At 40.2% G+C, this 22,024-nt stretch overlaps 1 protein-coding gene and 1 long non-coding RNA gene across 3 annotated transcripts; both read right to left on the reverse strand.

Moving 5' to 3' along the window:
• Positions 1–817: 817 nt before the first annotated feature.
• On the reverse strand, positions 818–19,725 carry LOC122665310 (GDT1-like protein 4). Of its 2 annotated transcripts, none has more exons than XM_043861426.1 (13): positions 19,385–19,725; positions 19,204–19,272; positions 11,041–11,100; positions 10,893–10,940; positions 6,686–6,774; positions 6,507–6,543; positions 6,384–6,432; positions 2,512–2,582; positions 2,381–2,425; positions 2,225–2,286; positions 1,605–1,677; positions 1,410–1,505; positions 818–1,140 (listed from the first exon to the last, which is right to left on the reverse strand). In XM_043861426.1, the coding sequence occupies exons 1-12, from the start codon at positions 19,403–19,405 to the stop codon at positions 1,434–1,436; spliced, it is 696 nt and encodes a 231-aa protein (XP_043717361.1). In that variant the 5' UTR covers positions 19,406–19,725; the 3' UTR covers positions 818–1,140; positions 1,410–1,433. The 2 variants fall into 2 exon arrangements, with proteins under 2 accessions (XP_043717361.1, XP_043717363.1); XM_043861428.1 differs by having other exon boundaries at positions 818–1,142; positions 1,414–1,505; positions 2,512–2,580; positions 6,385–6,432; positions 19,385–19,724.
• LOC122665311 lies at positions 11,447–15,125 on the reverse strand. Its single transcript, XR_006333468.1, has 3 exons — positions 14,992–15,125; positions 14,244–14,248; positions 11,447–11,458 (listed from the first exon to the last, which is right to left on the reverse strand). It is a non-coding gene; the product is annotated as an uncharacterized LOC122665311 (long non-coding RNA).
• Positions 19,726–22,024: the final 2,299 nt, after the last annotated feature.

Genomic DNA, 22,024 nt, shown 5'->3' on the forward strand with positions numbered 1-22,024 from the left:
GCATGTGTATTATCTCTCCTCAAAACAAGGGGGCAAAGGTGTTTTTTTTTATATGGGAGTGCTGGTTTAGGCCACCACATGTCATTATCCTCTATGGTTCCTTATTCGGAACAGTTGTCCGGTACCTCTCATAGGGGCTGAAAATGACAATCTAAACCCCTACCCGAGTGAGGTTAAGTCGTCATTTCCACCTCCATATGAGAGGAACTGAACAACTGTACCGGGCAAGGAACCGGACAGGATACAAATTCCCTAGGCCACACTCCCAAACAGAGTTATTTTTCTCATTTAATTTTGATGCTTTCACACATTTGCTCTCATACCCACTTTTATTCTCATTCTTTCCAAACACTTCGAGGGGTTAGGTTTTGCCTAGAGCCGGTAGGTGCACACAATCTCAGGGCTGGACACAGGAAGAGGGTTGGGTATGCTGCAAACTTTTCATAAGCCAACAGCATGCACCAATCTGAGGCCTGGACACAGGAAGGCTGGGGGTTTTTTTCCTAAGGGGGAGGAGAGAGGTTGACACATTCTGGGCACCCTTTTCCCTTTTGCAAATTAGTTATGGCATAGAATTTACACTTTGAAACCATTCACTTTGGTTACATACCTGTCACTGATTTTACATGTATTTATGATTAATTGCTTTAATATAATCCATATTATATGCCATTGATGTGTCTTACACATCCCTTCTGTGTTTGTATTTGGTGCATACAATGTTTATTTTCTATATTACTTCAGCACCCCCAAAAACAAATACTAGTTATAAAGACGTGTAAAGACTAATGGAATTCCTCTGCTGACAAGATAAATGGCATCAGAATGAATTTTTTTGCAGATAGGTGTTTTTAGGTCAATAAAAATGCCTCCACAATGCTCACTTGAGTTTGGAAAAATTGCAGAGAAGTGAGAAGCAAGAAGAGAACAATGAAAAACAATAATTCATCTTTCCTCACCATAACAGTTCCCACACCATTGAAGACCCTTAAACCCATAAAAATATTATTGCTCTCTAATATTTGTGCCTTTGATAGGTTAATTCTTTTTAATGACTACGTTGTGCAACCAGAGGAATACGTGAAAGTTTCAAGAGTTTCTCCATTCTTTTTCGTACAGCAATGCTCCCAACTTGACTATCTCTACAAATAAGAGCAAGGGCAGCAAAAATCACTATTTATGAAGCAAGGAGAAGTAATCATGTAGAATGGAAAGAGGGAAGGAATATATATATATTAGGAGGGAAAAACCAAAAGGAGAGAGAGAGAGCTACTATAAACTCTTCCGTTCCAATGGAACAAACATGTAATCAAATGTAAGTGTGCCACCAATACCAGACATGTTGCTGTAGCGTGAATGGCTTATTCCTATCTTACTTAACATATGTAAAAGGATTGAGTGATAAATACTCACAGTTATCAAGACTCCAAACATCATAACTCAGCAGTTGATAGAAAGGACTGGATACCAAAGACAAGGAAAAGAACTCCACCTGAGAGAGCAACCTGCAGAAATTTGGAGATAACTTCAATTTACAACTAAATATTCAAACATTGACAAGCAGAATATGATTCCAGAATGGAGATGCATGCAAGCACAATCACCATTTTCTCGGATATTGAAGATGCCAAGCTTTTTCCCCCAAGAACAGCTGCTGTAGTACACAAGGCTTGTCCACTGAAAAAAACAAAAGATGAGCCAATACTCATAATATGGGGCCTTAAATCACCTACTCGCATAACAGCACCCTATTGTGTCAAAACATATTCTCTATACATGTACCCATAATTGCAAGATCAACTCTCTCACTGGCAACAACAGTTCACACGATCTGAATAGTTATTACTATTTCATTAAGCCTTCATGGAAAAGACTGGACGCAGACAGAAACACTAATAAAATCAAATGATCGAAGTCATGGTCATAAATCTAAGCTGTTGAAATGTTAGGACACTTTATGTATGGCAACGAAAAAGAGTGATGATGAGCAACAAGGACGCATTTTGGCTACTATCATGTGCCAAATAAAAAATTCATATGTAAACAGGATTCTTTTTCTTTTTTTATTTTTATTTTTTAAGCAAGCATGCCTGGCATGACACAACTAGTTCCTTGTGATGCAAAATGACCACACTATTCATTTTGATCTGCAAAGTATGGGCATCTTCATCATGTCCATGCACATATTTATTTAATTGTAGGTAAGAGGAAAGGTAAGACATACATGATACCACCAAGGACAACGCCTAATGGGTTTTCATCTGCGGCCAAACCAATTGTAGCTAGCTGAAAATATAATATACTCAATTCAGATTACAGATTACACATGGAAATTAGCAAATATATTCAAGTACATGCAGTTTCCTTCTGCGCGCCTTACCTGGCTCTTGTCACCCCATTCTCCAAAGAAAGTAATGGAAAATGCCTGCAGGACAAGCAAGACAATATGGGTTAGCTACTATCCATTAACTTCGCATACAATTCAACCAAATGATAGACATCATGGACTACCTTTAGAAAGATTGGCGAGAAGAATTGTGCAAGAAATGGCCTCCTCTGCTTTTTCAAGTTCTCATCCTCCTAGAACAAAATGGTTGGGTTATTCCAAAGGATATATGGTGAAACCAATACAAACGGAACTGATCCTGTGGTATCCACATGAAAAACACTATAGAAAAGATTTAAAAAATGGTTTCCTTTTTGCTGTTTTACAATTGAGAATTTTTTCAGACGAGACGGTTAATATATTTATCCCCATGGATGGGAATCACGCCCATCCCTCAAAACTTAGAAGGCATTGAAGCTCAATTCCAGGGCTCCAATTCTGATTGGAACCACTGTGATGATGTGGAGCTCACTTGACAACTTGGAGGCTAGCAAGGTTCACACATGGGAGGCTGAGATGTTCTTCATGCTTACAAGTAATACATGGCATATGAGTGATGTAAAATAAGATTATAACTTAATTTCCAAATATGCCAAAATTTTCACAACTCAAACCTCTTCATATCAAAACCACACTTTGAGACTAGACTAAAACAGCACGTAATTGTGATCCCAACTGTTGGTCCTCAGCTGTTTTAAGAGGGAGGGGGGCATTAGAAATCTCCTCCACCTAGTGATTTGTACATTACGAAATTGATGGGTTTCAAGTTTTCCAGATATTTGTTTAGACCACATCAATCCAGTATGGCTGCGAATAGACCTAACTAAAGCCCATGTCGAAACATGCTTCATTAAATGCATAAGATTATATTAAAGAACATTTGACACATCTGAATTCCTTCCACCATAATAGATGATGTCAATATTAAACATATAAAAATTACAGTTAACAAGCACTTTTACAGATAGAATCTGGAGAAATAATGTTTACTACATCCAAAAGTAACACAGGACACAATCTATATTGTATTAGTTGGTGAGACAATAAGTGAATGCAAAACAGAATGTGCATAGCATACGCTAAAGTACATAAACATGAAGCAAGGTATCCCAAGATAAATAATGTACAAGAATAGCTCCTTACAACATACAAGCACAGTTCATATGATCATGTCTTGCAAGCACACTACATATAAAGGCATATGGATGCTCAGTGTGTTGATATTCTTGATGGTCAATACACACACTCACTCAGTTGAGATGAGATACAGGCATATGGATGCTCAGTCTGAAGACAAGCAGAGTTAGCTCAGTTGGAAGCCTATGGAAGTATAGGTTGTCTACTATCTGAGAGATGTCTCAGTTGGCATAGCCAGAAATGTGATTGTTAATAATGGTTGAGCTGGTACAGTCATCAAAGGCATCATGTACAGTTGTCAGTGTCAATGAGATGGATGGCCTTAGTTGGCATTCCTGGCACTTGGTAGTAGGACTGATATGGTTAGCATCATCATTAGTCGGCAGTTGAGACATGCGTTGGCATGATGAGAATGCAGGTTCAAGTCCTAGTGTGCATAAGGTAATGTTGGCAAAGGTGAAAGTATGTTGTTATGTGTTGAAGACTGCATCTTTATGTTGTAGCAGTAACTTCGCAATTTTTTTGAGCTGTCCTACAATGAGAACTTGTGGGAGCTCCAAACATGAGAACAGAAGATCTCTAAGTTATATTTTTCCAAGAAAATTTGAATCATATCAATCCGATATCGGAGTGGGAAGTTATGATTTGTTCTTCAGGCATTATGTATGTTTCAGGTAGCAGTTCCAGCATATGCATCAGTTTCAAGATTGAATTTGAAACCCATGCACTGCACCTGAGTTGAAGGTCATATCATACAAAATGTAGCCTTTCAAGTCAGCTTTACGTAGAAAAAAGAATAGGGTAAATTGAAGATCAAATGCGAGAGATATGGAGGTTTGCATGAACAAATGTCGGTCAATGTTGAAGGTTGTGTTGCTCTTGGGTTCTATCAAAGGCTGGGGGAAATCTGGTTTTGTTTTCCAACTTTAATACGCATTTTTTGAGGTCTTCCTCTCCTCCTGGGTTGAAGCTTATATTATGAGAGTTGGAGAGCTTCAAGTCTATTTTTATATGCCTCAAGAATCGGCTCAATCTGAGTCTAATCGAAGGAGTATTGATCTTGAATGTGAATGGTGCACAGCGTGACCAGAATACTCTGTTTGCACATACAAAAACTTGCAGCGCAATTTTCGAGGTGTTCCTCATGGCCTGGGTTGAATCTGAAAACATAAAAGTTCTAGAGCTTCAAGTCTTCTTTCCAATGCCGCTGGAATCAAGTCATGCTGACACTAGACGAGTGCACTATAGTCATTTTGCCGATGGAGAGCAGAATATGGTCGAACCGCAGGTGGTAAAACCTGGTCCGTTTCTTGTTGTGGGATAGGGCTCTTTAAAATCGTTTTTTTGAGTGTTGCAAACACTTGAACTCCTACGAAAAAAAAGAGGAAAAAGCCTTAGAGAAGAAGAGGGAAGATGAGGGATGTTATTCGAGCTTAAAGAAGGAGAAATTTAGTTAAGAGAGAGCTCCCAAGAGCTTGAACCCAAGAATCCTCAATCTACCATGTTCCACTGAAACTTCCAAGCTTTGAAGTGAAGATTTGGTGTTGTGCTCTCAAGGAGACATTCATGGGTTCGTGAAGAAAGCTCAAAGAATGCTTAGCTTGCTCAAGAACGTTCATTGAAGGTCTCCACATGTTGAGGTGAAGCCTATGAGTTTGTGTTTTGAAGAGAATAAGAAGAGAACCTAGAGTTTGGTTCTTGCGAGAAGCTTCAAGTAACCCAAATGACGACTAGGTTGAAGCTTCCGCGGCGATGAGGCATTAGTGAATGAGAGCCGCCCCAGGAGATATCGACATTGATTGAAGACATTCAATCTACGGCATCTCCAAAGGTTACCCATTGACATAGGTAACCCCTTTGGCAAATCCCATTGTACTGGAGTGTTCAGTAGCTGCCGAACACGGAGGTTGTAGCTCCCTGGTAGTTGTAGCTACCTAAAGTGAAGCGACCTTCTAGTTTTATGCTGGGTAAATCAGGGGTAGGTGCTCCTGAGTCATTGTAGCGATCAAAAGAGTAATGAATTGAGCACATATAAAGTCCATTTGAGGCATTGCTCCGTGAATGTAGGCAAGTGCCGGAACACAAATATCTTGTGTTGTGGGTTGGCTCTGTGGATTGCATGTGTGGATATATGGAGTGCATTTTCTGCAGGATGGTTGTTCACACTAGGTAGACCTTGCCACAGGATTGTGTGTGCCTGTGGTTAAGAGGTTGGGTGTATATGTGTGTGTGATTGGTAAATTGGTCTGTGCCAATCAATCAGTTCTTGGCAGATCTTTGTGTGTGCACTTGATTGAGGGCTGCCAAATATATTGACTCCGTGACTGAGCATCAGAGAAATCATCTCCTGAGTTTGTGAGGCCTAAGGAAATGAGTTTTTGGAAATCATTGATTCACCCCCCTCTCAGTGACCAGCTTTGTTCAACAATGCCACATGATGCATCACCTGATCATGACAAAGGAAATTAGTGGCTTCTTCAAAGCTTCAATCTGTTGTCTTTTAGCTGAATATGGTTTGGGCTGTTTCAATTATTAAGGTGAGATTTTTAGGTGCTGCCCCGGAGCAAGGATGTTCCAGTAGTGCTTGCATTTGTTACCTTATCTCTTCCTTTGTTTCAATTTTAATATTATGTAGCAACCATAAAAAATAAAAAAAATAAAAGAAAAAAAAAGACATTTCCAGACTGACAGATCACTCTTATTTTCTACAAATGCAAAAATGAATTCATATCTTTACCAAAAAAAAAAAATGAATCCATATGTAAGACAGCAAGACATGATGAGAACAGTCATATATCATAGTTTGATTCAAACTAGGACAAGAAAAAGAGCTAGAATTCGTTATATATTCTCGACCTCACCTTGGGACCAGCTTTTGCTTTTCCGGAATTTGCCTTCCAATCAGCATCCTAATCATCTCAAGAAGTGTAAGTCAAAATGAACTGAAGTAGATAAGGATAAGCCATAAAAGAAAAATGCTAACCAATTTTGCTTCAACTTCAGACAATTCTTCAGACTCCCCCCTGTCAATTGAAACATGACAAGCCTTCACTAAATGGATAATAGGAATGGAAATATATATGGGAAATGAAGATGAAAATGAAACAAAACGAGACCAAATAAAGGAATCATAAGAATGTGGATAAGTAGATATGTCGCTACCCTTCTTCAGTGAATCCTTCCCATAAAGACCAAAGCCCAAATCCAATAAACAACAAGGTTGTTATGTGATGAGTCCATTTGCGAGAAATCTGCACATACATAGTGATATTTCAGCATTGAAAGTAGGCACAAGAAGAAAGACCAGAGAAAGTAAAAGACAGAGGTAGCAATCTTGTAATAAACTACTCCAATCAGATCCGTGCCCTAGGTAACTGACGATATGTCACATTTGAGTAACTCTATCCTCCATCGAGACCAAGACCTTTTAGATGTTTAACCATTCATTAACATTAGAGTCCCAGATGGAAATATTTCTTTCACCATTCATGTAAATTAATGATCGCTCATGCCTACAGTGCAATAATACAAATGGTTTGCTAGACATTATGTCAATAGGTCATAGTCAAAAGATAACGCCAGGGGTGGGTACACAGGGGAGACCCAAGTATTAGTAGTGGATATTAATAAAGAACGAGGGAAAAAACCACTAAGCAATACAACAAGAGAGAAGAAAAATCTGCCTGAATTCAAAAACCAAAACGCTGAGCAAGACCCATACATTATATTAGAGAGCCGACTTTTCTTTCTAAAAAAGAGAAGATTTTAGTAAAGAACTATACAACCCACAAAGCAATACAACAATGTAGCAGGAGAGTCTGCCGAAACCGAAAGACTCAATAGAAGAGAATCCCTAGAACTTGGATAAAAACAGGACCTTTTGTACTCTTCCCTTCCCCCCCCCCCCCCCCCTAAAAATGAATAAGATAAGCGGTGTATTAAGTAAAGAGAAGAGGTGAAATACACCACAGAAGCCATGTTCCAAAGTCCAAACAAGTATGAGAAACAAAAAGGACATGGGGTTGGAGAAGAAAACCGTGAGGGCTATAAATCATAGAATAGGTCATCCCCCATTTCAAAAGCAACCTGCTGAACCAAATCTCTTACCTGTTGAGCCAAAACCTTTGTTAACAATTTATACGTAGTACAGTTACTAAAAAACATTTTGATAACAGTTTAAGTCAAGGAGGTTGTCAATAGGACCTCACTGATCAAGGAGCAGCTCAAGATACCAACAAAATCAGGTATTCTCCTTGACAGAAAGAAGATTCATCAGGTTGGTTTACATTCAGATGCAATTATTCAAAGACAGTAACAGTGGTAAACATGGTTGAAGAAAACTTGGTGAAAAGGGGAAAAACTGTCAAACAGTAAAGTTAAGAGAAAGATCCTTTCATGATCCAGTTATTCATCCAACATGGCAGGATGATGTAGCCACATGTCAAATTTTAGAGCCAAATTCAATCTTTTACCCACCCCAAAATGCATTGGAATGAACCCTCTTCTTAGTCGATGTTGGTGTAGCCGAAACTTGATGTGTGAGCAAGGGACCTTGGGGCCTATCTGTCAACAAATTTAGGCCACATCCAATATTCCATGTGGCAGATATTTGGGCCAACCAGATAAGCCTTTCTCAATGGGAGGACTAGGAAACTTTGCCCAAAGAAGAAGTGTCAATATTTAATTTTCCGATTATCACTTTTCAGCCAGTGTTTGAAAATCTCATTTATAATCTCAAACAAAAATATTAAATATCTCATTTATAATCTAAAACAAAAATATTTCCCTTACAAACACACGGCCTGTTAGTGGAAAATATCCAGTAAAACTTTTAAGTTATATATAACAGATTACACAGAAAATTTAATACCTATTGTTAAGATCCCCTGCGGTATACTCCTACTAGGATTAATTGGTTATCACGATTGGGGGAGCGTCCCTATCGTGATATGCTTATGTCTCTTCGAGTTTCCTTGTTAGTTGGTAGTTAGTCTAGGAGATCTATTTGGTTTGCTATTATAAGTAAAGGATGAAAACCACGATTGATACACAAGTTGAATCTATCATGGTTCAGCAATTTTCTTCTCTCCTTCTCCCATCGTTCTCTCCTCTCTTCTACTTTGCAGGTATTGGTTACAGATCCTGGTTTCGTTACATGGTATAAGAGCTATAACCAGTCCTTGCTATCTCCTAAATATCTGGTTTGAGCATCATTTTTAGGTTTTCTGGTTTGTGGTGAACAGCCACCTATGCTATCCATCCACTTTGTAAAACCCTAGTTGGTAGAAAAACAACTAGTGTTTTGTATATGAATATTGAAGTATCCGTATGAAGATCATACCTGAAGATCGTATCGATTGCTCATGCCGTATCATTTGCCGCTATCGATTGATGCTGATCGAAGAAGAAGAAGACACAACAGGCCTATGCTGATCGATTGTTGCTGATCAATTCAGCAACTGGCTCTTATGGTATTGATTGCAGGTAGCAGGTGTTCCGGTGCTTGACCTGTTACTGTGATCCTGTTTCTCTAATTTTCTGGACAGAGAATCTAAAGCTGAAGATTTATTCTCTTCCCTACTGATCGGACTAGGGTTATCTGGTTCTTTGACGGTAGTCGATTGGCTGATGGTGTTTGTTGTTGCTGCTCAAATTATTCCTGAAATCTTGAGTTGATTGGATCCTTCATAAGGGAGACTTCCTCTTCTAAACTGAGTTCCGTCCCGCTGGTTTCTGGTTCACTCCATCATGCTACTGCTGCTTATTTGATTTTGGGTTTTTTTGGTTCTTCGACTTGCTGCTTCATCTTTGGCTGGAGCTTCGACGCTGTTTTGTTTCTTGGCTGTTGTCTCTTGGTTCCTAGCAACCTAATGTTGTTACTTGGTCCCCAACAACCTTATGCTCTTACTTGGTTTGCAGTAACCTATACTGCATTTTTATTAGCGGTCCACAGAAACCTATACTGAATTAGTATCAGTGGTCCGCAATAACCTTTATTGCACTTTTACTAGTGGTTTGCATCGGCATATGCTGCACTTTTTATCTATCTTCTTTGTGAAGATTACTACTTACTACCTGCCTTCGTTGAGAAGGGCTTATGATGTTGTTGTTGCTGCTATAATATTTAGATTGTGGTTGGTGTTTACTACCAAATATTTTGTACGTTGATGGCTGGATTTATTTGATACAAAATTTTCACGACTATTGTTGCTAATGATTGGTGTGCTTGAGTTGATATTGCTACCAGAATGATGTTCTATGTGCTCACTGACATCTAAGACTGCTATATGTGTTCAAGACTGGTGTTGCTATTAATATCTATTCTTGTTGTTCCAACTTCCAAGCTGGAGCCTTTGATATATATATATATATATATATATATATTCCAGCTTGAGGGAGTAATGTAGACCAGTCACAAGTTATAACTAGTCCACAAGAGGATTGCAAACTTCAAGTCCAGCAATAGTAAATACTTCAATCGGTTCTCATATTTTCAGGAAATTTCATAACAATAAAAAAATAAAAAATAAAAAATAAAAAACAAGGAAGAAGGACGGGTAGTCTCTCTCAGACTCAAGTCTCTCACCCACGACCTCTCACCGTATTTTGGTCTCTCTCCATACTCTCTCATAGAGCAAAGCACAAGGCTATGTTTTTTTTTTCCAACCTCATTAATCAAATTCGTGTACAAGGCTGTAGCCCCTTGCAAAGTTATATAGAAGACTCAAAAACATACTCAAACACTAAAAAGGAAAGGGCTAACCAATCCTTAACTAATAAAGTAACATAAACTAATTAGGGAACTAAAATAATTTTAGGCCCATTAAAACGACCCATTACAATAAAATAAGTCCTTTAAGTGACTTATCTGCATCAGGGAGTGCTAAGATCCACTGCGGTATACTCCTACTAGGACTAGTTGGTGATCATGATAGGGGGAGTGTCCCTTTCAGGATATGTTTATGTCTCTTTGAGTTTCCTTGTTAGTTGGTAGTTAGTCTTAGTCTTGTCCAGTGTATACTCCTCCTAGGCTCCTAGGAGTCTATTTGGTTTGCTATTATAAGTAAAGAATGATAACCACGATAGTACACAAGTTGAATCTATCATGATTGAGCAATTTAGTTCTCTCCTTCTCCCATCGTTCTCTCCTCTCTTTTCTACTTTGCAGGAACTGGTTACAAATCCTGGTTTCATTACACCTATATTAATCTAGAAGCAATATCTTTATCAAACCTCTACAAAATCCAAACTAGAATTTTTTTTTTCCTGGGTTGGGGGGGGGGGGGGGACAAATAGGAAAGCACTAGCAATCAATTGTTTTGCATAAGCATGACTAAAACTTTAGATGCATCCAAACGAAATATCTTACCAAATTTGGGGCAGCCCAGCCAACAACTGCAGAAAAAATTGTCATCACCTACAATTTCAGTTTCTGTGGTCATGAGAATGCAAAGAAACAAAAGATATAGCAAAACGTAAACCAAATCCACAGAAGGAGAAGCAGTAAACAAACTTACAATCAAAGCTCCAAGGCACCCTGATAGTACAAGCCTTCTTGGGTGGCGCATAGCCAAGATCTTAAAAGATGCATCAAGGTGTTAGTCAAATGAATCAATATATTCAAGCTTTCCAATTATGCACGTAAATTGGAATAACAGTTCTCATTTCACTGGCTTCTTTTCATAGAAGCAGATAAAAGCAATCTCAAGTCACAATAAGTATCATCAAATAACAACGAAACTGCATATATTTATTAAAACACTTGATATGAGGACAGGGAATCATGCATTTGTTTCTTCCTACATTATAATTATAATCTGATTAAAGGCTGAACTAAAAAATATAATCACAGTCTTTCTTTCTTTTCTGGTATTGTGTGTATTTGTGAATAAACTTGATGCAGATCCAAGTTCACGCAGGAAGAAGAAGAGCAGCCTTTGATTTTCGTTGGAGCCTTATTTTATATATTTAGTTTTTATTAGGGTTAAAACAGTCTTTTATTCCCCTCCACGATTTTAGAGGGATGATGTTTTTTTTTATTTGTTTGTTACACTTGTACTCCTAGTTAGAGTATGAATCTACTGTTTTTATATTGTTTTTATTAGGATTCAGGTTAAGGGAAGTCACTACTCCTAATCTGATTAGGATTGGTTTTAGGATTTAGAACTAGGACTCCTAGTTCAAATCTACATATCTTTGTAAGGCCTTTTGGCCCCCCCTTTTATTATAAATAGAAGAAATCGTGGGCAGGCTCCCCCACTTCTGATTAAAAAAAAAAACTTCTGATTTCAGATCTGAGTTGCTGCCTTCGAGCTGCTGCTCCCGCTCCCCTGCGAGCTGCATCCTTGTGGACTCAAGGTGGTTAAAGGGTGGGTTCTCCTACGACTCCTTGCACTGTGAAGGTCAGGAGGTCTTCTTCTATCTTCAAGCTGTTGCTGCTCCTGCACCTTAACCCTGCAACTTATCCATTCCACCCTCAACCCCATTAAACCTGCAACTCCTACTTCAACTAGGATTCCATTATAATTCCAGATCTAGCCATCACCTTCAAACCCTATTCTCAGCCCACCTTCCCTACATCATTCCCCCCCACTCGACCTCAGCCCTAGCCTATAATTCCCCCTCTAACCCCTTCATCTCTTCACTCCATTAAACCCTAAAGCCTGTGACCCGATTCTGCCCAAAATTGCAGAAATTCAAAACATCTCCTAACCCTAATATCTTTATACCATTAAGACCTCTGAAACCTGCCTTTTAAAACCCTATAAACCCCCTTGTCATTACTCAGCCCTAACCCTAAATTTTGCCCTAAAAACCCTAGTCTGCCCATTCGGCCAACCCTTAGACAGAACTGGTCCTAAGTGGAAGTTATTTCACCTAGGCTACATCAAATTGGTATCAGAGCCATGGACAAACATGGCAACCCTATTGTTGATCCAACACTACCACCCCAACCTGATTCCCTTGCTGCAATCATGGCTATGCTGCAGAAGATCTCAACAGACCAGCAAGTTCTTGGTGATCGAATGACAGCCATGGAACAAAAGCAAGCTGCGCCTACTATAAACAACCCTCTATACGTAGAGGAAGATCGGCTACAAGTCCATTCTGAAGTTCATGGCACTCTGGGAAGGAATGAGCACTACAGAGATCATTCCAGACGTCACAGGGACCACAGAGATCAGTCTAGACATGACCGAGGCTACAGGGATCGAAGAAGATGTGATAGGGATGACTACAGAGAAGATAGGGACAGAACTACTGAAGCACCTCGAAGACCTAATTTTGAGGAATATTTGAGATCCTACTTCACTGGAGATGAAGCCCAGAACAGAAGATTTGATACACAGAAGGTCAAGCTTGAACTGAAAGAGTATGATGGGACTGGTGATCCACAGAAATTCTACGACTGGCTTGCTGCCCTAGATGACTACTTTGATTGGTATGATTTGCCTGAGGATCGAAAGATGAGACTGGCACGCACTAAATTAATTGGTGCTGCTCGAGACTGGTGGCGCAAGACAGAGAGGGATATGGAACGTGAAGGTAAAGCACCTACCAACTGGGAGGATATGAAGGATGATTTGAAAGAGAAGTATTTACCAAGACACTATACAGCTCAGATGCAAGACCAATTCAACTCCCTTCGTCAAGGGAATATGACTGTATCCGAGTACATGCAGAAGTTTGATTCTCTCTCATCTCGCACCGACACAATAGAAAGTGCTACTCAAATGTTGTCCCGATTCCGATTGGGATTGAGATCTGACATCCTTAGAGCTATTGGCGTTGTGGATGTTCTGGACGTCAAGGATTGCTTTGAGAAGGCATTGAAGGCAGAAGACCTATTGAACACTACTAGAAGGTTTGGTTCCACTGCTGTCGACACCAGAAAATCTTTTCCAGCATCCAAACCAACTAATGGTTACAATAGAGGTAATAACACCACTACTGGTTCTACACGGACAGCCCCTTACACTGGCAGCTCTTCACGTATGGACAAGGGTAAAGCCCCAATGACTACCAGTGAGTCCAACACTTGTTATCGCTGCAATGAGAAGGGACACTATGCTAAGGACTGCCCACAACGACAACGGCAGATTCATGTAGCTGAAAAGGAGGAAGAAAGCTCTGATGAATTTGATGAACAGGGTATTTATGCATTACCCCCCGAAGATGGTGATGATGGGACTGCTTATTTTGACGACTTGGGTGATGAATTTGAAGATACCCGAGGTGTTCACGTAGTAGCACGTATATTGAGTGCTGAATCCAAAGGTGAAGATTGGCGACGTAGTTGCATCTTCTATACCCGCTTGCGAGCAGGTGAGCGCACTGCCCAGATAATTGTTGATAGTGGTAGCTGCGTTAATGTTGTGTCTGAAGATCTTGTGAAGAAGGCGAGTCTGAAATTTGAGAAGCACCCGATGCCCTACAAAGTCTCCTTATTGAATGGGAATAAGCTTGATGTGAACAAGCGATGCTATGTTCCCTTACAAGCCCAAAAATATTCAGAGGAAATTTGGTGTGATATCATTCCGATGAGAATGACTGATGTCCTACTAGGGAGACCGTGGCTTTATGACAATGATGTTGCTCTCCTAGGAAGAAAAAACCTCTGTGTGTTTCAACATAAAGGAGAAGAGATCAAGTGGTACCCACTTAATTTGCCTGCAGAAATACGGAAACGTCGTGTCATGCGCACTAATCAAAAGGGGACAGAATCTGAAAATAAATTGCTAGCTGTTCCACAAAGGGAATTTGAACAGATCAGCCATGATACGGGACTGGTTCTTGCCTTGGTGACTCAAGAGGTTGCTGCCCCAACCGAACAGAAGTTTGCACAACCCATCAAGGATCTATTGCAGGACTTTTCAGATGTAGTACCCGAAGAACTGCCCAATGAGTTGCCACCACTCAGAGATATTCAACATGCCATCGATTTGGTACCTGGTGCTATGTTACCAAATTTGCCCGCCTACAGGATGAGCCCCTCGGAGCATGAAGAGCTTAATAAACAAGTTGGAGAGCTTCTCAAGAAGGGATTTATTGAAGAAAGCATAAGCCCTTGTGCTGTTCCAGCCTTGTTGACACCGAAGAAGGATGGTTCATGGCGCATGTGTGTGGACAGCCGAGCTATCAACAAGATCACCATCAAGTATAGGTTCCCAATTCCTAGGCTTGATGACATGCTAGACATGCTGTCCGGTTCTAAGATCTTCTCCAAGATTGACCTCCGCAGTGGATACCATCAGATCCGCATACGGCCTGGAGACGAATGGAAGACAGCCTTCAAGACCAAAGATGGATTATTCGAGTGGAAGGTCATGCCCTTTGGCCTGACGAATGCACCTAGCACCTTCATGAGAGTCATGACCCAGGTACTTCGTCCTTTCATCGGTAAATTTCTTGTTGTCTATTTTGATGATATTTTGGTGTATAGTAAAGACCCCGATGAGCACATAGACCACCTGAAACAAGTTCTCCGAGTACTCCGGCAAGAGAAGTTGTTTATCAATTTAAAGAAATGTTCCTTCATGCTGCCCAAGGTTGTTTTCCTTGGTTTTATAATTTCTTCAAAGGGGGTTGAAGCTGATCCGGAAAAGGTTCGAAGCGTGGTTGAATGGCCTACTCCGAAGACATTTACTGAAGTACGAAGCTTCCACGGTTTGGCTTCTTTTTACAGGCGATTCATTCGCAATTTCAGTGCCATCATGGCACCCATAACCGAATGCACCAAACAGAACAAGGGTCCGTTCGCATGGACAGCAGCCGCTCAAAAGGCCTTCCAGATGATCAAGAAGAAGATGACTGAAGCTCCAGTACTACGCCTGCCCAACTTTGACCATATTTTCGAAGTTGCTACAGATGCTTCCCATGTTGGTTTAGGCGGAGTTCTTATGCAGAGTGGGCATCCTATTGCATTCTACAGTGAGAAACTTAATGATGCCAAGACTCGGTACTCTACTTATGATATAGAGCTTTATGCTGTTGTTCAGGTCTTGCGGCATTGGAGACACTACCTTATTGGCAAAGAGTTTGTCCTGTACACTGATCATGAGGCACTCAAGCACCTCCACTCACAAAAGTCCATTAGCACCAGGCATGCTAAATGGGTTGCATATTTACGAGGATTTCAACTTTGCCCTCAAATACAAGTCGGAAAGGAAAATACGTGGCGATGCCTTGAGTAGAAAAGTCCTGACCTTGAACACTTTCTCAGCCCATGCACTTAGCATCGAGCAGATCAGAGACGAGTATGCTAGTGACAAGGACTTTCAAGTCCTATATGCTGATTTGAAGCAGGGTGGACAGCACCCTAAGTACTCCTTGCACGATGGTTACTTGTTCTTCGGAACCCGGCTGTGCATTCCCGATTCGTCCTTACGACACCACATTATCAGGGAGTTACATGGAGGAGGTTTAGGAGGACACTTCGGGAAAGATAAAACCATCTTACAGGTAACTGATCGGTACTATTGGCCTCACTTGGCCAAGGATGTAGAGCATGTAATCAAGCAGTGCCGAGTTTGCCAGCTAGCTAAAGGTACCAAGCAAAACACAGGCCTCTACTCACCACTGTCGATTCCTCACCAGCCATGGGTTGATCTCAGTATGGATTTCGTACTTGGTCTACCCCCTACCAGAGAGAGATTTGACTCCATCATGGTGGTTGTTGACAGATTCACCAAGATGGCTCACTTCATTCCTTGTCGAAGAACATTTGATGCATCCCACATTGCCAAGCTATTCTTCAAGGAGATTGTTCGCATCCATGGGTTACCCAGTACCATTGTATCCGATCGTGATGTGAAGTTTATGAGTTATTTCTGGAAGACTCTATGGCTGAAGACAAACACCAAGCTCTTGTTCTCTCGCATTCCACCCCCAGGTGCGGACGAGACAGAGGTAGTCAACGAAGCCTTGGTAATTTCTTTGCGGTGTTTGGTCGAGATTATGAGAAGACATGGCCCTCTATCCTTGACATTGCTGAGTTTGCATACAACGGCTCGTGAACAGGACCACCGGTCGTACTCCCTTCGAGATTCTTCTTGGGATACAACCCCGCCGCCCGATTGATCTCATTCCCTTACCCCCTCAAGCTCGGGTAAGTGTTGAAGCCGATGAGTTTATTCGTCATATCACCGAAGTGCATGCGGATGTTCGGCGCAAAATTGCACTCGTTATGATCACTACAAGTCCATCGCCGACAAGCATCGCCGGTTCGTTGAGTTCAAGCCGGCGACATGGTCATGGTACGGGTGAATCCGGAGAGACACCAAGCGGTGTCAACACTAAGCTCCATCCAAAGAAGATGGGTCCATACAAGGTGTTGAAACGTATTGGCCCTAATGCTTATGTTCTAGAGTTGCACGATGATATGGGCATAAGCAATGTTTTCAATGTGGCTGATCTATATCTCGTACACGGGGCATCATTCCGATGATGGCGACTCGAGCACATGTTGCGGCTGCCCCAATCAAGCCGCCTCCGGAAGATGTGATTGAGGAAGTTCGGATGATATGCACAAGACGACTCGTCAAGGCGCCGGTTATCACTCTTTCCTTGTCAAGTGGAAAGGTCGCCACGCCACGACAACACGTGGATACATGCTGATGATTTCAAGAGGCTCGATCCGAGTTGTATGATCGCTATATGACATTCACCCATTCATCGGAGATGAATGTTTCTAAGCGGAGAGCTGATGCGGATCCAAGTTCACGCAGGAAGAAGAAGAGCAGCCTTTGATTTTCGTTGGAGCCTTATTTTATATATTTAGTTTTTATTAGGGTTAAAACAGTCTTTTATTCCCCTCCACGATTTTAGAGGGATGATGTTTTTTTTATTTGTTTGTTACACTTGTACTCCTAGTTAGAGTATGAATCTACTGTTTTTATATTGTTTTTATTAGGATTCAGGTTAAGGGAAGTCACTACTCCTAATCTGATTAGGATTGGTTTTAGGATTTAGAACTAGGACTCCTAGTTCAAATCTACATATCTTTGTAAGGCCTTTTGGCCCCCCCTTTTATTATAAATAGAAGAAATCGTGGGCAGGCTCCCCCACTTCTGATTAAAAAAAAAAACTTCTGATTTCAGATCTGAGTTGCTGCCTTCGAGCTGCTGCTCCCGCTCCCCTGCGAGCTGCATCCTTGTGGACTCAAGGTGGTTAAAGGGTGGGTTCTCCTACGACTCCTTGCACTGTGAAGGTCAGGAGGTCTTCTTCTATCTTCAAGCTGTTGCTGCTCCTGCACCTTAACCCTGCAACTTATCCATTCCACCCTCAACCCCATTAAACCTGCAACTCCTACTTCAACTAGGATTCCATTATAATTCCAGATCTAGCCATCACCTTCAAACCCTATTCTCAGCCCACCTTCCCTACATCATTCCCCCCACTCGACCTCAGCCCTAGCCTATAATTCCCCCTCTAACCCCTTCATCTCTTCACTCCATTAAACCCTAAAGCCTGTGACCCGATTCTGCCCAAAATTGCAGAAATTCAAAACATCTCCTAACCCTAATATCTTTATACCATTAAGACCTCTGAAACCTGCCTTTTAAAACCCTATAAACCCCCTTGTCATTACTCAGCCCTAACCCTAAATTTTGCCCTATTAACCCTAGTCTGCCCATTCGGCCAACCCTTAGACAGAACTGGTCCTAAGTGGAAGTTATTTCACCTAGGCTACATCAAAACTAAGTTCAGAAACTTTTATCTTGAAGCATATTATCATTTTGAGAGGTGGAATGTATAGGCCCAAAAAAAATTTAATAATAATAATACTGCAAAATCATGCTGCTAATCTAAAACCCCAGCAATGGTTTGTTTCCCTTGAGAAACCTCATGACAGTCTCTGAAAGCAACTCATATCCATACACCATAGAGGGTTGTCTTAGATTTTGGAGAGGGGAAGATGCATTGAAACAATAGGGACACTGTCTATTTCAAAGAAATAGCTTTCTAACATGAGTTGTTGTAATATTATGTAGTATGTAGAGTACATCTCTAACCACCAATAGATTACTTTATTATTTTTTTTATTTTTCTTGCCTTTTCAACATGAAGTTTGCTTCTGGACATTTCCAAATATTTTGAGCAACTTCCTCTATAAATTTTATTACAAGCTCAAGTGACCCAACCTTTTCTCCTTTATGCCAATGACTTAACCAAACCCCAATATTTTTTTCCCCAACATGTAAATGCAATATAAACCTTCTACACTCCCTCCTTCACCACACCAAAACTAATATATTCACAAGCTCACTAAGGATTTTGTCCTCCTTGTCTAATTCTCTCTTAAAAATAGAGAGCTGAAGAAATAAAATTTGTAACCCGAAGAAGATTACTGACTCCCAGTAAAGATGTTCATATGCTACCATGGAATATGAAGAATGTTTTGAATTGTAAATAAGAAAAAGTAGCACTTGGATCCATCCCTACAATAAACTCATCCCTACAACAAACTCAAATCAGTTCTAGTAATCAACTTGGATTATTATTACGATCTTGTTTTCCTCAATACAGTTCTCCTGCCTATCCCACAGTTTCACTAACCCTTCCAGGGAAGTCTTAACAGAAAATCATAGAGCGACTCAGATCAAAATTCAAAATCAAGAAAAGGATTAAGAAAATAAATCATTATGCATCTACACAAACAGAAACAAACATATTCTTACCGCAGCAGCAAAAAAGGTCTTGTCTCCGATCTCAGAAAGCACAGTCATAGCCAGAGACTTAGAGAGACCCTAAGAAAATCACAAATGCATACAAACAAACGAATAATTCAAAATTAATATAAATCAATATAAGTTGATTTTCTACAAAGCGAGGTCCAATCGAGTTTCAGAATGTCATTACCTGCACAACTGAGAAACTCATGGTTGCTCACTTGCAGAGAGAACAAGATAGAAAGTGTAAATAGAAGCCCTAGATTTATGGACAGGAAATCTAGAATCTGGGTTAGATGGAGGAGGAAGACGATGAGGGAGCGACAGAGAAAGATTTGTCTGAAGGTTCGGATTCCGTAATCGGTGAGTCAACCTTAGACTCGGCCGGATTATCAAAATCTGGTAAAAACAGAGACCACCCACCAAAGAACTTGCAAATAGATAATGATTCGCAGGTTTTTTGGTGGAGACAGTGGAACTCGGAATCTGTTCACATTCCCTCGTGTGGTTTCCTTCTGGTAAGCGAAAAGAAACGATGCTTTCTCAGGTCTCTCAGCTATTTCTGATCTTTTTTTCCTTATCAGTTTTGTTTAAACTAAATTTGGTGTTTGTGCCTTTGACTGGGCCCCTGCCATCTTTTTGTAAAATTTGGAACTGTTACAAGTCAATGCAGTGACATCTATGGGCCTTTCTAAGCCCATCTCATCAAACATGGCCCACATATATGAATTTACATCTTAAACCGAAATATTGGGTTGGAGTTGGGTTTACCATCCATGGTCCACCCAAATAGAATCCTTTAGGATACCTATTATCTGGCTATGCACAATAGGGGTGTCAATCGGTTGGTTTGGATCGGTTTCATCGGTTTCAGTGTGAGAATAAGTGAGTCCAAAACCAATCCAACAAGGGCACACCGGTTTCCATTTTGTATTGGTTCAGTGTAGGTTTGGGTTTGGTTTACCATGTAAATATATCCATAAGTATGGGAAAAAATCATGTTCTTTTATTATTCAGTTTGGGTTTGGTTTCAGTCTGATTTTCTAAGGTTGGTTCAGTTTTGGTGCTGTAAGGTTTGAGTTTGGTCGTAAAACCCTAATCAGACACTGATCCAATAGACTAACCTTGGTCTCGGTCCAGTTTCGTCGGTTCGGCCTAGGGTTTGACACCCCTAATGCACATGTATGGTTAATTGGGAGGGATTGGCATGTTATGGGGCCCACAAGACTTGATGGGTCTAATTTATTATGAGGTTTGAGCCCATTTGGATTTTAATATCTTATGATGTCCAATTTGAAGCCCATGAATAATCTTCTTTTGAGAATTGTGAGAGAATATGGGATAAGGAAAGCATCCAGAAGTGGTGGAGAATAATTCTTAGTAATAAATTAGATTAGATGCCCAATTAAATATCTCCATTGCATTAAAAAAAATTAGCAAAAGGAATCTTTTGGAAGTACATCCAAGAATGGCTCCATCTTGTTGTCAATTGAATGACAAAGTCGAGGGAGGGGCATAATTTATTAGTGGTTATGATATGATTAAGAATGAAATAATATTGATTAAAACATCATATTAAATATTGAGGGCATTGTTTAATATAGTAAAGATGTCAATGTCAAGTGTTGTTAGAGACATAATATAAGATCTCTTCTGGTGTAAACAACAATTAATAACAGGTTAAGTAAAAAACAATAAGAATGTCACTCTCAAGAAAAGAAAGATAGGTAGAAACAAAGAGAGGGAACTGTCAAGGCTGATCAATGCCACAAAATTGTTTATAAAAAAATTGCAAACAAACTTCATAGAGGAGTAAAGGCCATACCCAATGCACACGGCTCCCGCATTTAGCAGGGTCTGGGGAAGGTCAAATACGTAGCCTTACCCCTGTTTCCAGAGAGGAATCTTTGAGGTAATCAAAATATACAAGAGATATCATTGGAATTTATCAAAAAAAACTTCTAACCAATTTTTCAGTCCTCATAAATATCATGGTTGTTTTCAATAAATCAGTTTTTGTTCAAGTTCAGGACCACATTGCTTTCTTCAAACAGTCATGTTTTCATTTTACCATGAATAATTCTAAGATGAGGAAACTCTGGTGAGTTCAGTACAAAAGTGAACTCAATAATCCCTCCTCTCTCTATAGGGTAGAGGTATTCAAGGCTTGTAATTTTGGTTGTTAGGGTTTTAGGTTTAAGCACAAGGTTGCTTAAAGCATTACATCATGTATATCAAGTTTGGAATAATACAGGTTGCTACCTCTAGCTAGTATTTATAGGAAAAACTAGGATTTTAGGTTAGATGGGCTCTATCCAGTGGGATCCACTACAGCCTGATTCCTTATTCTAATAGACTTATATTAGAACATATATTAGGGTATGGAATGTACCAAACATTGGTAACATCTTCTTTAGTACATGTACCCAATAGAGGATGGTATTTTAATAGGGAAGATGCTACTTTGTGTGTGGATACTTTGGTGCTACATGATTTAGCTCATTTCCTTTTGTATCCAACTAAAGAGATGAGGGATCTACACCTACCCACGTGTATTATCATCTCCTTTTTTGCTTTGGTAAACAAATTCTATTGATTGGATATATAAGAACTTGTGGATGGGGGAATACATGACTCAACTAGCCACGGAGAGGAATTTGGCCATACTGTTGTACATTCCATAGACACGGCCTTCCTAGCTAAAGAGTCGGCTATAGAGTTGGAAGACTCTCTAGAAACAAACTGAAAAATACATTCATGGAACTGAGGCGTCAAAAGCCTAATGTCATCTAATAACGGTTGGACAACAAGAATGGGGTTATTTGAATAC

Source organism: Telopea speciosissima, chromosome 6, assembly GCF_018873765.1.
Source record: "Telopea speciosissima isolate NSW1024214 ecotype Mountain lineage chromosome 6, Tspe_v1, whole genome shotgun sequence".
In the NCBI taxonomy this organism is placed as follows: domain Eukaryota; kingdom Viridiplantae; phylum Streptophyta; class Magnoliopsida; order Proteales; family Proteaceae; genus Telopea; species Telopea speciosissima.